The sequence below is a fragment of the Chionomys nivalis genome, chromosome 2, assembly GCF_950005125.1.
Source record: "Chionomys nivalis chromosome 2, mChiNiv1.1, whole genome shotgun sequence".
NCBI lineage: Eukaryota > Metazoa > Chordata > Mammalia > Rodentia > Cricetidae > Chionomys > Chionomys nivalis.
This window is the reverse complement of record NC_080087.1, coordinates 32466990-32486421: the sequence shown is the minus strand read 5'-3', so window position 1 is coordinate 32486421 and position 19432 is coordinate 32466990. Positions and strand designations below refer to the sequence as shown.

The following is a 19432-nucleotide window of genomic DNA, read 5'->3' as shown; positions in this document are numbered from 1 at the left end:
GGTCACCGTGGGGGCAAACTGAAGGGTCAAATAAGGGCAAGCTCAATCATAGACAAACTCAAAGGCAAAAGCTGCGAACTCCGCAAGGCTGCAACAGTTAACCATTGGAAAGAGGCCGAGTGCATAGGAGGAATTGCTTCCTAAAACTGAGCCCTCCTAGTGAGAGAAATGGTGGGTGAAGCTGTGGACGCAGGCTGACTCTCCAGGGGAAGGCCCCAGAGCTTGACAGGACTCTGCAGCAATCCCAGACTCTCTAGGCATCCTCAGCAGGGCTGTGAGACCAAGAAAATGGCTTGATAGTGAGCTGTTAGGATCAGGGATGCGTTTTCATTTGGATAGGCACATTCTGAATCTTCTTTTAGTGTAAAAATGAGCACTCTCGATTGTTTTGATCCTTGGACTTATACCCCAGCTGGCAAGACCATGGCCCTGATTGTGCCCTCTCACAGCCCTGCAGAGAGGTTCTGGCTTCTGAATGGGGAAAATGGGAGGCTGGAAGCCCAGATTCCTCCTTCGAGAGTCTCGATACAACTCCAGTGATCACATAGGCTCAAGAAGCTACCATGCTGTGTCTTTGGGCTTGAAAGGAGTCCTTGTGGACCAGCAAAAAGAAATTTGTCTGGATGTTCAGGTTGTCACGCTCAAGTGAGCTAATCAAGAGTAAATCAAGGGAAATTTGTGGCCAAGAAAGCAATCTTTGCCATGCACAAAGCAGACCTTTAGACATGAGACTTGAGTAGTTCTGTGGCCCAAAGCTGCGAAATTAAGAAATAAAGTTTGAATTTTCATTAATCCTGTTGATCGTGGACATAGACACAGTGATTGTGCCTGAGGTGAACACCTAGCTCGTGTGGCATCATGGTGGTGATCCAATGCAGTGATGTTTGGAGGGATCACAAGGGCACAGGCTCAACAGGTGCTTTTTAGTCATCTGTGGGCAGTGTTGCACCCCAGCCCTGGCAGGCAAACCTCCTCCCCTCCATCGGAGCAGAAGACATCCCCAGACTAGGCTGCTGCTTTAACAGACTCCCCAAATACTTGTGTGCGACCACACTGGTCACTCCTACATCTGCTCTCGTCTGTCCTGATGTCGCCCCTGTAGTGTGGAAGCTTTGGCATTAACATCATAGAGGCCCATGGAGAAAGAGAGAGCTGGCCATTATATATACAATTTTCTCTCTGTTTGGCTATTCCAAGAGGGAGAGACTTTTTAAAATCCCCACCCACATTCTAAGAGATTTGCACACAAAGAGTGATAGCATGCTCTAGACTTTGGATATTCTTGACCTTGGGAAAACTTTTTTTTTTTTTTAAAGTTTGTAAAGGTAATTACCATTATTTACAGTACTGAAGGTGAAGCCCCACCCTGGGCTTTAGGCCAGGGGATCTTAGAGTAAGAGTGTAGTGGGGTGAGCCAAGTCCAAGACAAAAGCACAATTATGCTCACCCAAAAGCTCACTCTGTGGAGGGGGTGGTTAAAGGAACACCCACACTAGGGGAGGCGTGTACAGGGAGGGGCTACCTTTGAAGTTCTGCATGCATCTTAAAGGGGGTCCCCCTACATACAGTGTTGGGAATAAAGATGCATGGGTCTCTCATTGTGTTGTGCCATAAGAAAATGGGCTTCTTTCTTACTTGATTTGCCAATGTAAAAAAAAAAAAAAAAAAAACTTCAAATCAAAGAATTTTGGAAGAATCATGAAAACGGGAATGTCTATAAAAGTGGCAGTAAGTTTTCTTAACTTTCCCACAGAAAGGAATGCCAAGTAAAATCCCCATCTCCCTTTTCACTACTGAATGCCCACTTTACTTTCCAAGTTTGCTTTCTTTTTGATTCAGGCCAGGAAGATTTGGGGAAAGATCTAAAGCCATGCTTGTGGCTGGACTCAGCGATGCTTTCATCTGTCTGGTTCTACGAGACAAAACAACAACAACAACAACAACAACAAAAAACCCCAAAAAGCCATGCGTTAATATATGACTACCTGTATTGTAGGGTGTCTTCATGGCTACCATGCTTTTTCTTCCTGCCATGGGCTAATGTCTAACAAGCTTGTAAGAGAGGGTGCCAGTCCTTCACACTCATGGCACCACAGGGCAACAAATGAGAGCAGTCAGTGACAAGGGTACTGGTAACAACAGCCTTGGGGAGCAGGGACAGGAGTCTGTCACCAGCGCTCTAGGCTGTGGGTTCCCCAAGAGCTATCTCCGGAGATGCTTTTGGGCACTGGCTTCAGAAGCGCTCTAGAAGGTGAGGTTCCTCCTTTAGGCCTGGAGTGAAATACTTAGACGGCAGGCTCTAGAAGTCTGAGAAGTTTTGGGGCAGTCATGGTTGCTTCACACCCCAGATGCACGCGTCTAGTCGAACGCTTGTCAGCTGTGCGCTGTTTTCAGCTGCCTGCTGCACCAGGAAGGGCGAAAGCACTGCCCCCACCTGAATCCCAGGGCCTTGGGGAGTCCTTCCAACCACCTGGCTCTGAGGCTGATTCAAGAGACAGGCACAGGATTTGTTTGTCTTGCTTTTGTTTGCACCTCGTACCAGCTGGGGTGCAGGAGGGCCCTGCAAACAATTTTGATTGTATGTAACACAGGCGATGCTAAGAGTTTAATTGGTGGGCTGCTACAGCTGAGTTCCAGAGGTGGCTAGCACACAGGTGACCAGCAGAGGCAGGAGGGAGAGGGAGGGCAGGAGGAAGAGCTGAAGAGACCAATTTTCATCTGCAACGGAGAACCACGCTGACTTTGTCGCCTTTACGTCAGGATGTGAAGCGAATGCACGCTTCCTGCGTCTTAGGATCTCTACACACAATTCATACGTAGGTGGTTTGCTCAGTGACTGGGCCCGAATCTGCCTCTGTTCAGTATGTATTAAGCATGTCTACTGAACGTAGAAAGGAAACACTGGGATTGGGGGTGAAAACCTGGCACCACCATGCAGCGAAGCAGCAAGTGAACACGATGAGACTATTGCCTATCACCGAGGCAGACCTGGGGCTTGAATAGAAAGGGGCTGTATCCTCAGGACCTCGATTTTTGCCTCTATCAACCCTAACAGACATCATTTCCACAGAGTAAACACATTGGCAACGGCCTCTTTTTCTCATCTCTGCACCAAGATAAATTTCCTTTAACACGAAGATCCAGGAGTATTTTACTTACACTTTAAAGGCTGAAGTCACTGAAGTCAGTGTCTCCACAGCAAGAGGCAATTTCAGGACTAGTTGGATCAACCTGTTTTGTTTTTGCAGATGGCTGTTATTGTAAGGCATAGCAGAAATTTGGGTAATATTAAATGTTTTGATGTTTTACTCAGTGTTAAATAGTAGAATGTTATGTTTTGCCCACCGGGATTGGAATGAGCATTTTGTTTAAGGAAAATACAGTATGTAGTCAGCTTGGCAAACTCATGGGCAGTACTCTAACCATAGGAAAAAGGGAATTTTGGAATTTGACAAACTGGAAATCCGATCGTGCCACTCTGACTTAGAAGTCACACCTTCTAACCTTGAGGAACAGGAACCTTGCTTTGAAGTGGGAATAATACTTACCTTGCAAACTTATTTTGAAAATTGAAATAATATGTCTAAAATCCTTGGCAATGAGCTTAAAAAAAAACCTAGCCTGTTCTCAGTGAATGCTAGCTTTTTATCAGAATTGGTTTCATAATTATGGATAATTATAATAATAAATACCTTTCCTTTTCCTGCTCAAATATGATTGTACAGAAGACAGTGAGCTTAATATAATGGTGTGCATTTAATGGCTGTAGCGGCTAAAGTGGTAATGATGCACCCATACATGCACACATATACCAAAAATACAAGAATTCAAAAACCGAGGCTAGAAAGGGTTCATTGGATGATACAAAAACAAACCATAAACTCACAAAGCCCTGAATTCTTGCAGGGAGACATCAGATCCAGTGACAGTGGATCTAGGATCTAGGGTCCCTTCCCTTAGAAAACTATTAAAGCTGCCAAGAAAAGGGTAGTTGGGGTGTCAGGCTCATGAGAAGCAAAGCACACAAGCACAGCTTTAAAAGGCTTTTTACCCTGGATGAAAAGGAATGCAAAATGCCATGCAAATGAGACTTAACCTTCTGGCTCATTTGCCTCAATAAAAAAAGCAAAAGACCCAAAAGATTACATCCACATTTGAGGATCATGTTTTTATGTAAATAAGGAGTTGTTCAGAATGTACTAGGTGTGTGAGGAATGCCATCCAAGGTCACTGCGTGGGTACTCCAAGGTGGAGTCCTAGTTTCGGAGGCTGGCCCTCAGTAAGGCTTTTGAGAATTTAACTACTGTTAACTGTACTGATGCCACGCAGAAGAGAAAAAAAGGGACCCCCCCCAAAAAAAAAACAGAAAAGGGAAGAGTGTGAAAAAGAGTGGAGAATTGAAATGCTCCAACAGGTGCAGGTGAAAGACAGGCACTGTTCTTTGGAGTTCCACAAGATCCTGGTTTTATAGCCTGTGAGCTGGGTGTGGTGGCCCAACCCTTTAATCCCAGCACTCAGGAGGCAGAGGTGGTCAGATCTCTGTGAGTTCAAGGGCAGTCTGGTGAGAACCTGTCTGAAAGAAAAGGGAAAAGGAAAGAAAATGAGGTCATGCAATACTGGACACAGGGGTAGATGCCTGTGGACCATAGCAGGGTGCTAATGTAGTTATATTATTGGTTTGGTGTTACATCTCATTTGATTGATTGATTGCTGTTCTGGGCTTTGAACCTGGGCCCTCACACATGCTGGGACACCGCTGTTCCATTGAGCTACATTGGGATTGACATTCAGGTTAGTTAACATTTTACTTTTTTACCTCCTACTGTTTGAAATCAGCGGTAAGTTCTGGGCATACAATGATATTTCTACACCGTTCCTGTTTCCAGTTCACCATTAGTTTCATATCATGTGGACCATGCTCCAAGAGGCAGAAGGCACAGCACGGTGTGAGAAGACAATGAGGGAGGTCACTCTTCCAAGCCCCAATTAGGAATCACACCACATTCGATATTAAACTGGAATACAATACCCTTTTCCCCACAGAGGTACTGGGGAGGTCTTCCTTAGCATCAGAATAACTTAAGGGCTTGAAAAGGTTGAAAAAGGCCCTTGGAGGCCTTCCTATAGGATGAGTAGTGGGGCTTGCACAGGAAACCCGTGACTCTCATGCCTTGTGACAGGACACTGAGGGCTTTGACTGCTATGTGGAGCTACTCCAGGTCACCATTCCTTCAGGTACCAACTGATTCTCTTTTCTGCTGTCACCTCCAAGGTGATTGGATTTCATTTCAGTGTCCTGCGACACCAGCAAATACCAGGGTAGAGCTACAGGAATCTCCACGTCAGCAGGACAAGTCCAATGCTGTTCAGAATAGTCAATGATAGTGGATGTGGGAATGTCTGGGAAGAGTTTTAAGACAGGCTTTCATTTTACGAATGTGCCATGGGCCTTCCAAGTTGGTGAGTTGATCTAATGAAATTGTAGGCCAAAGGGAAATTTATTGTCCATTAAGAGAACAATGGAAAGTATAATTTATTTGCATTTGGACAAATCCCCTATAGCTTAAATATATTATGCATGCAAGCAATTTGTTTGACTTTTTAAAAATGTTTTTTCTTTATTTTGAAGATGGTAATTTAATTAGGTTTCTTCCTTTATTTTCTTCCCTCTTGACTCTCCCACATAAACCTCTCCACTTACCTTCAAATTCATGACCTCTTTTTTCAGTGTTATTGCGTGCAAAAGAAAGGTTTTGGAAATGGGACTAGAATTTTCTGTGTACCCTTTCCCCCTTTGTCTAGAAAACACAAATTAACATTTAACAATGTTCTTATTTGAACTGTGTTACAGGTTCATATTTTAAGTTCTTGCATGCTAATATATATTTAGCTTTAAGACTTCAACAAGAACACAAACACCTTTTCACAGCTGACTACCTAAAGGGGATACAACCTGATTCCAAAGGACACGTGTGAATGAATCTTGCTGCCCTTTAAATGGGGGGCAGCGCTTGGCTCTTCCGATAATGTACTTCCATATTTTTCAGATGTCAGTAAAGAGTTTTCCTGTTTGGAAAAAATGCAGTGCATGGGGAGGACCCCATTCTGGCGAGCAGCTGTTGAGTAACTCACAAAACCTTGTGAGTGACTTGAAAACACGGGGTGAGGTGTCCTCCTGGTAGACTGTTAAGGGACTCGTTTGGAAATGTAGGGAAAGTTCTAAAAGTCACTCTGTGGTGGCAATTGTGGTAAACACGTGGGCACTTCAAGGTGATTGTCCTAGCTCAGCTGTATCTAGCGTCCCGGAATCAGTTGTTGAATAAATAAATGCAGAATTGCACACAGGCATGAATGCACATCTAAACGCAGACAAACATGTGCAAATCATTAAGGGTCCTAAATTTATTTTTTTATGTTTTCAGCCCTGGGGACTGACCCCTAGGCTTGAGTATGCCAAGTAAGTGTCCCATAGGGGAACTACATCCCCAGCCAGAGTGCCCTAAATTATCAATGTACTTAGCAAAGTAGTTGATTCCAGCTCTTTATATGCAAACAGAATTAACTACTCTCGGCATCTAATTGTTAAAAACAAAAATATTATCTTACATGTGTGTAGAAACATCAACTCCTCTGGCTATTGCTTTGTTTACATGTCTACCTACTATGAACCCTTGATTACTTAGATCAATCATTTATAATACATAGACCAAATAAGGAATATTTATTTATGACTGTAAACAAAGTTGAGAAAATGTAATATTTCCATAATTAGGACTAAATAATGCAGTTTTATAAGATTGTTAGCTAAGAAACATCTAGATTTGGAATTCGGAGTGGCCCTGTCACTGGGTTGTAGGCAAGGTACTTAGTTACAGTATCTTAAAGCACAGAGGCCCAGGCCCTGTAAACCTAGGATTTGGGAGGGTGACGCGGGATGATTTCAAGTTTGAGGTCTGCCTGGACTACAACCTTGCCTCCAAAAAAATAAACAACCAACAAAAAGATCATTTTTGTTTGAACCACCTCTGAGTCTCCACTCCATTTCCGAAGTTTTTGGATGAGCTCTGGAAGGAGATGCTCACATGAAGAGGTGTTGAAGATCTGAGGCTTTTTCTTCACTTTCCATCACCCTGTCTGCCTTCTCTCCTCTCATTCCAACTCAGCAGCAGCCTTCTTCCTCTCCTCCATCTGGGACCCTTGTCCTCTTACTGACATTTTGAGATCCTGGGATCCAGATGAGTCAGGTTCTCCTGCTTATTGAAAGAACTCTAAATTCTCCCAGGAAACAGACAAAGCTATGCACATTTGAACAATGTAACTCCCACTTTCCCAACATCCTTTACTATGGAGTGTGTGTGTGTGTGTGTATGCATGTGTGTATGTGTGCATGTGTGTGTACATATACACATGAGGTCTACGGGTGTGTGCATGTGTGTATGTGTATACTCACCCATGTGTGTACTTGTGGAGTCCAGAGCTTGTCATCTTCCTCAATCATTTCTCCACTTCATATTTTGAGCCATGCCATCTCAGTGAACCTGGAGCTAACCATTTGGGCTATGCTAGCTAGTCAGCCCTGGGTGCCACCTGTCTCTTACTCCCCAGGCCTGGGTTGCTGGTGGGTGCCACCTGTCATGGCTCTAATGTTGGTTGGTGCTGGGCATCTACATTCATGTTTGTGCAAGCACTTTACCTACTACGTCATCTCTGCCCTTGGGCTCATTCTTCACACCAACCACGATAGCACCTGCGTCCAACCAGGCAGTGATCACTCTATAATCCTGGTAGGAAATGGGAAGGACCTTACTGTGAGGATCCATTTTCACAGTAACAGAATTATACTTCTCTGTACTGTTCAAATTTCAAGAGGATGTTACACAAATAGAGGTGGTTTTATGTGAATCTTATTCATATGAAAAGGAGTTTTCTAAGAGACTTCCAAAACCGATTCAAATCTCCCGTAAGACAATCCCATTATGTCTAAGTGCCAAACATATTCTGAGGGGAAGGGCTGAACCGGCTGCCATTCCTCTGCTGGGCTACTGCGGAAAATGCCATGCACGACAGAGAGCAAACCAGGTCCATTCCCGGAGCCCAGAGCATTTCTATGTGTTAGGGAGTTTTTGAGATTGCAAGAGGACAAATTGCTCCTGGATATAGGGCGCCCTGAAGGGTCATGTTTGGGAAGAAAGACTACCTTCGCTTGGCATGCTTGTGGGTCAGCAACCACTATAGTCTAACAGTCTGTTGCAAGCTCCGCGAATGTTTCAGTTTGCCAGACCTGTCACGATAAATTAATTACAGGATGTTGCAGAAATGGCAAGGCTCCAGCAGCATCTTGCATGGTTTAATATAGCCCCATTTCCCCATTTCAATGTATTTGTGGTTAGATAAATCCTCAGAAATTTACAGCTGCTATAGACTATTATGTAGTCTGCCTGCACACATGATAAGTATAGTGAGAATTTGATGTTCTTCAAGTGTGAGATTTGAGTGACATTCCTTTACCACCCTTCATTGTACTTTGCGCCGACAGGCGTATGGACACAGCCCTCTGAACGGTAACTTGTTAGCAGTCAGGGCTGGTGGAAAGCCTGGCTGCCGAGCCACCTTACCCCGGCTCCTAGTTCAGAAAAATGTTGTGGGGCATTTATATTTGTTCACGTTCCTGTGAACAAATTTAGCTCACACAAAAGCCAACTGATGCTCTGCTAAAAACACCAAAAGCTGAACTGAATCTACCCAGCTTTTCTCCAGGGAACCCTCCTTCCTCCACTTTTTTTTTTTTAAATCTTCAGTTGCTTTTTTGCTCTTTCAACAAGTTATCTTCCTAGATGACCTACTGTTTATCCTTCCCACTCTTACGTTCCTTAAGCAAGCCACCTCCACCCCAAGGTCATCTAAGAGCCGTCCTTTGCTGTGGGTTTAAGTCCATAAGAATGTCACTCCTAAATGTTCGTGTGCCTTCTCTCCATTCTGGAGAGGAATCAAATAATGAATTGAGAAACGAGGTAGAATACACCAACACTAGCTTGTTCAGTACTGTGAGTGTCGACACTGACGTGTGCTAGCAGTTAAGGCATTTTGACCTAAGCAATGGGAGTTGGAAAAGGAATTATGGATTATGACATATATGTCCCCTTTTATACAATTTATAAAGTTGTAGGTTCTTGCTAGTAACCATCTCAACTTTTTGAGGCAAAACTAACCCATCCATAAATGGTAGTGAGAGCGAGATTAGAAACGGGAGCCGCCCACAACCTACTGTTAGATGTGAAGAGGATCCAAAGACGGCCTTCTTTGCGTTTACAAAACAAATGTTTTTTTTATGTTACCCAGTTCCCCCCTTAGCTTAAAGCATTCCCTATTCAGCTTAATAATTAGAGCAGAAGGGTATGATGAATGAAGAGCCTCATTACTAACTTTACTTCCTGGGTCTCTGCAGAGAGGAGCTGTCTGCCTTTGCCGACTTAGCCCATTGTTAACCCTAAGTGATGCTGACATTCACTTCTCTTGCAGATAATTGGACCCATCCATAGATTGAGTTCTTCAGTCAACACAGTCTTGTGATTGACACTCTGCTTGATGTTTTTATTATCTTTTATATGTCTGAAAGGGCGCCTTTTCTGTTTCATAAATAGAATGTTACTGTACATGTAATTGGTTTGTTTCTACAGAACCCATTTCTTCAGGAGATATTAGAACTATGGTATGGTAAGGCCTTACTAAGAATAATTACAGAACACACAAGTGGCCAGTTTTTTTTTTTTTTTTTGGTTTTTCGAGACAGGGTTTCTCTGTGGTTTTGGAGCCTGTCCTGGAACTAGCTCTTGTAGACCAGGCTGGTCTCGAACTCACAGAGATCCGCCTGCTTCTGCCTCCCGAGTGCTGGGATTAAAGGCGTGCGCCACCACTGCCCGGCCAAGTGGCCAGTTTTATAAACAATTCTCACTCAGGTATATACGAATTTCTAGACTTTGGTGGAAGGTGGTTTTTGCAGAAGTCTCCAATGTAAGTGCTGCCTCGCTTTGTCCTCTACAGCACTTGAAGACCTGCCATGGACTCTACCGTCCACTTATGGCTACCATGGGCATTTCCAGGGTGTGCACACAAGGCAAGCTACTTAGCTTTCAGAGCCTTGTGTTGCTTATTTGAGAGCACAGGAGTTTTGGGTCCCTCAAAGATCTGTTGCAAGCAGAAATGAAGATTGCATGTAATAAAAATGAAGATCTGGGTAATATTTTCGTGGGTAAGTTCAATCGGGTAAAACTGATACCATAATGTTGATTTAAAAATACTTCCACCATTTAATTAACATCTAAGGACATCAGATGGAAATTAGTTGAAAATATATAAAAATATCATCACTAATATTTTGTTATCATTTTTATTTTTTCTTACCTCCTTAAAAATACTTAATAATGTATGACAAAAGCAAAATGTCATACTAAGCTCTAACATGGTGACTTCCAGAGACAGCTGAGCCAAAATTTCTAAAGAGAAAATGTCATGAAGGATAAAATTTCACAATAAATTATGCATAAAATTAAGAGTCAAGAGCAAGCTTCGAAGTGCCAGAAACCATACACAGAATTTCATATGTAGCAAGTGTTAGCCCTTTAATATGCTCATTTCAGTTAAAAATTACATTTTATGCCCTGAATTTTTATTTTTGTTGTAAATACTCCATGATAGAAATCTTTTAAAAACCTGAATTTTTTAGGTGGTTGGGGAGATGACTTGGTGGATAAGCATTTGCCATGCAAACATGAAGACTAGAGTGTGGATTCCTAGCACCCACGTAAACGTCACCGGGTAGGTGTGCCAGCCTGTATACAGGAACATGGCCACACATGAAAGCACTTATGCATACATGTCTACCTCTCACCATGGAAAAGATGTCAGGTTTTTATTATATTATTAAATTCTTGCAAATCTTAGTCATGGTATATATTTGATACTGTAGACCCCAAGATACAAAGATGGCACCAAACTGCTGGTCTGAACCAATAGTGTGATAACATTCAATACTTTTATAATTACTATGAAAAACAAAGGCTAGAAAAACCCATATGGTGCTGTAAATCCAGTGGGTGTGGAGCCTTAGTTCATGCAGGGGCCTAATCAGGACCTGCGACCTGAAGGCACTGCTACAGGGCATCCCCAGTTCTTCTAGCGGGTGCTAAAGACCTACTCCTTCTCTTCCTGAATGGAACCTAGGCTGACCCTGGCAACCCGGCAGCCTATGGATGGAGTGGACTGAGGAGAGCCCATGGTTCCTGGTACAGGACTCATCTGTTCCTGCTGCCTTCAGCAGGGGCAATATAAAGTCATCCTTCAACTGTTCATGTGCACACGAAGATTGCAGCGAATGCTCCGCTCCTCCATTATGTCTTTCAGTTAGTCTTGAAGTATTTCTACAGCTGTTGAAATGCTTTCTGCTGGATTTATGGCCCAAATCAGAGAACTGACATTCAGCTGAAAATCATGAGCTGGCCCATCTGAACGCTGGGCAACCAAAGGGGGTTATCTGTAATTACTGTCTCAGGGGCAGACATGCGGGATCCTTACTGCATTTCCTGAGAGACCCTGCCTTGAGGAATGAAGAAAGTGGAAGAAGGAAGTGGAAGAAAGTTTAAGGAAGATTCCTGACATCAATCCAGGGCCTCCACACACACAAATGCGCACCTGCACACCCACACACATGCACCCCCACAAGAACACGTGCACACACTCATAAATGATGAAAAGAAAACACTCGAGCCCAAATAGTAGGGACACATGTCTTTATTTTTACTGTTTGAAGCAGCACACTCACAAGATGGACAACAAGCACGTACAGAGTGGCTTGGCTGCCCGGCCCACCAGATGCACCGGGAGCACAGACACACAACCAGAGCAATGTATAGAGAGGCTCGGCTGCCTGGCCCAACAGATGCACCGGGAGCACAGACACACAACCAGAGCAATGCCGACCTGGCGCTGGCAGAAGAGACTCCGGTGCTGGCTGTGGGCTGCGGCAGTTTTCAGTGCCACTCTATGGGTTCGGAAACTCCTCTAACAATGACGATACTATAAAGGGTTCCACAGCAGGCTCGTGTTTACCACTTTTAAGCTTCTACAGCATGTGCAGGGATCAGAGCCAAATCTATTTGTACTAGAAGCTGTTTCACATCTGGACAAGTTTACACCTCAGTGCTCAACCCAGTCTTTCTCACTTCTTATTTCAATGGAAGCAATTGTCTACTTTGGTAAATAAGTTTTTCTAACTTTACCACAGGCTTCGACCTTGCTGGGGTTAAACTGTTTTATTGACAGACTTATCATGGAGTTGAAGACAGGAAAGAGTTAAGGAAAACCCCCAAAGTATGAATTTTCCTGTTATACTCAACTTCAAAACATATGGCTGTATGGTAACGGCATTGTTATTCTGGAAATAAAGACAGAAATAATGTTGTGAAATAATTTAAAAACAAATACTCAGGCTAAAATAAATATTAAACAATATATATCTATAAATTACTTGTATGTTTAAATATGAATTGCCTTTAAAAGTGGAAATAAATTTGGTAGACTATTGCTAGTCCATCCAAAATCACTCTTGGTTTTAGGCATAATGAGTTATACATATAACTCCCTCAAAAACAACGTAAACATTTAGCTTTTAGAAGTAACTTGTTTCTCTTGATGCCTGTTACTGAGGCAGTCTGAATCCACGGTATTCAGAGGCTGCTTGTCTTTTTACACAGTGAGCTTCAACAGCAGATGCTCTGCATTCTGCGCAGAGCGTTACACCAACAGCCACGTCACACACAGCAACACTGGATGGCGACATAGGGGATGCGTTAACAGTGCGCACACTTTTATTCACGTTTGCTGAGTGGCAGTTCTGGGGTTTCTTTATTGGTTTTTCCAACAGCAGCAATATAATTTTGATGCAGCCACTAACAGCACAGATACAATACTTTGACCAATAACACTCACAATGGTTTATAACAATTAAGCCCAGAGGCCACATCAACTTTTTTTTTTTTTAAATAGCCAAACTTCACTTTAGATTTTTCACAAGGTCAATAAACAGTAGATACTTCTTTTCTTCCAAAATCTAAAGAGAAACCCATCTGGCTTAGCTTTTCATTTCACTTCAATTCATCTGGTTGTTTCTTCATTCTTTTCCAACTTTTTACTAGGGAGGAAAGTATACAAAGATAATAAGCAAAGTCTTTCGGTATAACCTTTGTAACAATGCACATAAGAGGCCCACCCCAGCCCACACACTAAACAGAAGCATTAGGTTAATCTAGCTGTAACAGTTCGCCCCTCAGCTGTACTGCTCACATTTCTGTGATCATTAGCACCTGGACTGACTGCCCCTGCACTGACAGCCACCATGAGCAAAAAGACAAGTGTCTCCAGAGAAGACGAGGCGGGATGAAGTGAGCTCTCGGGATGCTAGGAGCACTCTGAGCCGGTGAAGTTCTCCCTTTCATAGGCAAAGATTCTTGTGGAGGACACTTCAATTTCACAAATAGAAAGAGACAGTCAATTTTCATCAGGATTCTTCTATTTACTCCACTTTTATAACTGGGCACATTATTATATTTTCCAGACTATATGAACCAAATGTGAAAATGTGTACTTCATTTTTGATTGACCATGATAGTGATTGCTAACCATGGATCTAGATACAATTTGTGAATAAAACAAATGAAATCATTACTAATCACCAAGAGCTGAGATACAGATGTTTCCTTCTTAGAGACCACAGTGGCCTGCCAGCTAGTGGTGAGCACTGGGGTTCGACACGACTGCTGTGTCACCACCCATGGCACTCTGAACTGTCTGGACTCAAGCACGTCTGCCTTCCTGCTAACCAGAGAGGCTGTCACACTGGACTGTCAGTCTTGGAACGATGGCAATAGGTTAGGTCAGCTCTGCAGAGCACCTCTGAGAAAGCGACGGCTGACACGCTAAGGCAGGCACGGGCAGAGCTGGCGCTTCCCCACTGGCTCTCCTGGGAGTCCAGGTGGAAGGCAAACACTTGGGTTTTTCAAAACAGGCTTTATCTTAAGTGCGTGGTAATATTATTTTTCTCCATATAAGAAAAATTTACATACAAGGTTTGGAAAAATTGTTATGGGTTCAAGCTTCCTGACTTTAACTTTGGTAATGTAATTAATTACACAGAGAAGCTCAGCAACAGAGTCAAGTGAAGCCCGTGAAAGCCGCTACAACATGCTAGGATATAAAAGTAACAGCAAGAGTCAGAACAGTCATTTCTCTTACCACATGTAATACAAAGAGAATGCAAAACTTTCTCCAATTAGAGACTGATAAAAATGAAAAAGAGTAAAGCAGAGGTTCAAATAAATGTAGGGTACAAGTCACACAGAGACCCTAAACCTGCAAAGTACACAGCGGAGGAAAAAGGTCTTAGGGGAATAAGACAACACAACAGACAAAAGAGGAGGGGCTCATGGTGATGGCAGGACAAACAGGACAGAAAGGGAAGGGTGACAAAGGGGGACACAGCTGGAAATCAGTGGGACGGCTTCTTCTGCAGGTGCAGGAGATGTAGGGCAAGTTGAAGGGCGGGGGGGGGGGGGGGGGGGGCCTGCACTGTGAGAAGTAAACAGGAGAAACCCCAGAGAGGAAACCTGAGCGAAGTTTAGAAAAAGCTGAAGCAGCAGCAGTGGAGAACATCTGAAGGGAAATGGCTCAGAGTACCAAGGGGAAGCAAAGATCCGCAGACTGCCCAGGAGCCCGAGGCAGCGTCAGGATGAAAGGACAGAAGGGACAGTGCACCACAGGCTGCTCAGAAGACGGGGGCGGGGGGGCACCTGGCTGCTGGCAGACAGGACAGGGACTTCAAAGAGGAGACACAGTCCCACTTTGCTGAAGCAGGGAAGAGGTCCCATCTAATTCATGATCACAAACCTAAGTCTGAGCCCGGTCTGAGGCATCTTTATACAGAGCATGCCCACAGTGAACACAGGAAAAGAGAGGCAAACTGAAGGCTTCAAAAAGCCACTTCAGACAAAAGGAGAAAGGAGAATCTGTACAGCGAGATTATGAAAACGACTATGAAACCGGGCTAACGTTTGTGTACCAGTGAGCTAACGCCATAAGAAACTGAACCTGGCCCATACACATTCCCCAGGTTTGCTTCTGTGCTGAGACCCAGGCTGAGTGCTGGGGGGCAAAAATGCCATACATGTAGGCAGAGAACCTGTACTGCAGACAGCTCTCAACCTCAGGCAGAAAAACACACCTTACTTAAGGTACTCTATGAGACCTTGGGCCTTGAGTTCTTGTGTAGAAAGGTTAGATCATACTAGAAATTCTGTTCATTTTGAAAGGAATCTTAAAAGTAGTATAAAAATGTTGAGTAGAAAAAAATTAGAAAATACATGGATAAAAATGAAAATCACTCCAACTTCAACACTGAGATAAAATTTGTTGATAACACTGCTTTCTAAATTTATCAATCATTTCTTTCTATTCACAATTTTGTCATATGAATGAGGACCTGACAATCTATTATATAAGCATTTCACAATTTAATAAATTCCCTTTCGAAGAGCAGAATCCACTGGAACAACTTTACAGTCTTTACGAAGACTTCCCATTGTCTTTGTCCCCAGTGGGCTCAGATCAACAGCCTCCTCAGTGACAGTCAAATCAACTGTACCAGCAAACTGAGTCAGAGATATCTCAATCCATGCTTTGCCATAAAGACTGACTTTTCTTTCTTAAACATCTACTTGAAAGCATAGTCTTTTAATTGAATCTCTCCATTGTGTTCAAAAGCTTTCCTACTGTCGAGTCAAAGGACGTTTGTATTTTGAGATGTGGTTTGACTAATTGGCCCAGAATGGTTTTGAACTCTTGGGCTCAAGTGAGTCTTCCACCTTAGAACTCGAGTCACTAGGACGACAGACACTCCGTCACCTCTGGTTAAGAATTCTGCGGACAAGACAGCCTCACATGCCCCCTTTTATGGAAATTAAAAAGCTTACCACCAAACTCTCATCCAGGAAGAACAAATGGATTGCACATAGGGGCATACATTTAAGAGGATAACCTACTTCCTTGTATTGTATTGTATTTAGTTCCTAAATTTTGAAACTTGGTGTCATTTTGTGATGAAAAATATTACTTTTGTTGTTACACTTTTCATTTCATGAAATGATTACTGCTAAAGTAAACACTTTTTGTTGCCAAATATATTTATTCTTTTAGTAACATTCCCTATACATTCTCCACTAGTTTCCTTAGTGATACATTTCTCCTTTTGATGATTTCTTGGAGCTTTCTATATGTTGCAGGTGCAATCCTTTAGGTAAAGTTTTTTTCCAGCCCAGCTATTATTGAAAAGCTTTATGGGACCATATTTTTGCTTTCCAAAAAAGATTTATTTTTATTTTATGGGTATGAGTGTTTTGCCTGTATGTATGTATGTATGTAGTATGTGTGCATGTATGTATGTATATACACCATGTAGTACTCAAGGAGGACATGAACAAGGCATAGGATAACATGGAACTGGAGTTGCAGACAGTTGTCAACTGTTGTATGAGTGCTGGGACCCGGACCTGGATCCTGTGCAAAAAGAGCAAGTGGGCACCACTTTTTTTACTTCTGACATGCATGATCTTAAAGTTTCCATTACATAAACTCAAATATCCACTGCAAAATGATTCCTGGCAGGATACAGGGTAGGTGGCTATATGCTCAGGTTCTTAGAAGCTAAGGCAGAAGAACTGCTTGAGTCCAAGAGTCCGAGTCCAGTCTAGGAAACAGAACTCTTTCCCCTTAAAATAAACAGTAACAACACAAAACAAAACAAAAAACAAAACCACCACATCACAATACAACCAATCAAAACCCAGAGCAAAACCAAAGGCGTTTTCTAATCCCAACATCATGCTTATGTAAAACGCCACTCCCAGGATTAACTATTCATCTAGGCTTTCTGTACAAGTAGATTTACTCATTTCTTTCCAATTAAAAAGTTACGGAACTCTGAATCTAATTCTACAAAGTAACAAATGTATGCTTGTAGGTGTAGTTAGAGCTGTAGCTAAATAAACTTTATTTCAACAGACAAACTACTTGTGCCTGCAGAGAAAACAAGGTCTCCTGAGAGGCTTCCTGCCATTGCTTGTGCTCGCCCTACCGCCACCATTTCCCAAGGGCCTGTCTCAGAGGTAAACGTGCTCCATCTGGCAGTGTAAAACACAAACCGGGCGTTTCCTCAGGCCTCCTCATACGTGGAAGGGCTTCCATGTAGCTCCCACCTCTCTGCAGAGATTCTTGTCATCCCCCTGTATAAAGACCTCTACAGTCTAAATTTCCAGCGCAGAACTTTGGAAATAAAGAAAGACTACTGTGGTGGTCTTTGCCTCGCAGAGTGCAGACAGCCTAAGCTATGCTTCTAGGACGTCATCAACCATTCCTCCAAGGCCTCTAACAGCCTCTCGGCCGCAATGCCAGCGCCCGTCAGTGCTCACAGCGGCAGCGGTGCTCTCTGCATTTGCCACTGTCACCAGGACGCCTGATCTTTCCCTGGTAATGAAATGGCTTCCTCCGGATCTTCTCTCAACCCTGACTGTCGATCCTCTCTTACCTCTATCAGCGTGACTTTCCGGGCTGGCGGCTCACTTCTCTTCGCCTGCATATCTGCTCTGTGTCCACGGTCCTCCCAGTTTTGCTCTCTGCCCTTCTCCATCCTACAGGAAGGGAAGATTAGAAATGAGGAGCCAGCAGGACAGCTGCTGAGTGGGTTAGATAAGGCCTGGATCTAGGGAAGGGACAGCGGGATGCAAACCACCAGGAAAACTACAAGCGCTACTCTCCAAAGGGGTGAGAGGCAGTGCTCCATCTCAGACATGAAAGGGACAAGAATGGAACAAATTCTGTTTAGATGACGAGGGAAAACCAGAAAATGTTATCAATGTAGATGGAAAAACAACCCTCTACTTTCACAGGGTATTTCTTAGAGACAAAGGAGGGAGTGGGAGAAGCTCCTACGAGAGTTTAAAACACCCAACTACAGAAGGCCGTGAAAAACTCAATGGTAATAGCAAAACATACACCATGGTTTGCGCAGTACAAACTGTGTAAAAAAAAAAAGAATATACAAATACGGAAAGAGAGAGACTGAGAAACTAGTACGTACAGTAAGTATGCACAGTAAAGGTGGGAATATCCTAAACAGCTTTAAAAAGACACAAACATTTAAAAATCAAAAGATTACCAGGAATGACAAAGTATTTGTGCACAAAACTGCATGTATATATATAACTCAAGTTCAAGGTCTAGCTTTCAATGTGAACTGTATCCGGAGACAGGGAGGGTGAATAAGCTCAATATGGTTTATTCAGTTAGGACAATAGCAGTGTCTTACAAGGACATGCTTGCTTGTGAGATCATGCACACACTCTCTTCATATGTGTGCAGGCAGAGGCTTTGTGAGGTTATAGTGAGAGGTAGCCGCATTAAAGTCAGGAAGAGAGGCCATATTTAGAAGATGTGATGTACCCCTGAAGCTTAGTAATACTAGGTGTGGAGGGCTAGCTCAGCAGGTAATGCACGTACTACCAAGCCTGACAGCCTGAGTTTGATTCCCAGAATCCACATGAAGAAGGAAAGAGCTGACTCCTTCAAGTTATCCTCTGAACGCCACACACACACCATGGTATGCAGGGCCCTCCTCCAAAAATAAAGAAAGAAATGTAGAAAAAAATTAACAGAAGTCTTTCAAGTATTAGAAAGGTAAAACATTATTTAAATAGATACTCATTTCACCAAAGAGATCACAAATATATATGGGCACACACACACACACACACACACACACACACACACGCTTGACATCATAATCCATTAGGGATAAGGATATACAAGGTCAAAGCATATGAGGTCCCTCTTGAATTGGAAGGGCTGGAATCACAGCCTGACTGTATCTTGTACTGGGGAGGAAGCACAACTCTCTTGCATATAGGTAAGCCTATAAACATGAGAGGATACAGAAAACGTATTAAAACAACTCTAGTCACCCAAATCTAGTTATTTACCCAATAAATATAGATGCAAATATCTATTTGATGACTTACACAAATACTGATAATGAGACAACTCAAAGACATATAAACAGATAATGAATAAACAAATTGTGGTCCTTGAAACTCTGGAAGGGGAGAGAAGTCACTGGTTTTCAAGGGATGGTAGTTACAGAAAGGAAGAAATGAAAGAATGTGAAATTGTTTGTGGTGATGGCTCATGAGTGTCTCTTTCTGAAAATCTGAAATGTATGTCACTTATTATATACCAAGTATATTTCGCTAAAAGTGTCACAAATACACCTGTATATATAAAACCAGACCTATAAAAATACATACATGCACATGTGTGGGCGTTTACTTGTATG

At 42.9% G+C, this 19432-nt stretch overlaps 1 protein-coding gene across 5 annotated transcripts in view; it reads right to left on the bottom strand.

Annotated features, from left to right (window-relative positions):
• Positions 1-11778: 11778 nt before the first annotated feature.
• Positions 11779-19432, bottom strand: part of Ahi1 (Abelson helper integration site 1) — a 142765-nt gene continuing 135111 nt past the window's right edge. For 4 of the 5 annotated variants that reach the window (XM_057751696.1, XM_057751715.1, XM_057751706.1 and 1 more), the window contains 2 exons: positions 17630-17732; positions 11779-13186 (listed from right to left, as the gene is read on the bottom strand). In XM_057751696.1, coding sequence (XP_057607679.1) covers positions 13184-13186; positions 17630-17732 — 106 coding nt within the window. In that variant the 3' untranslated portion in view covers positions 11779-13183. Of the gene's footprint in view, positions 13187-17629; positions 17733-19432 lie in introns of those variants that run through there. The other variant, XR_009055621.1, reaches the window with a different exon arrangement.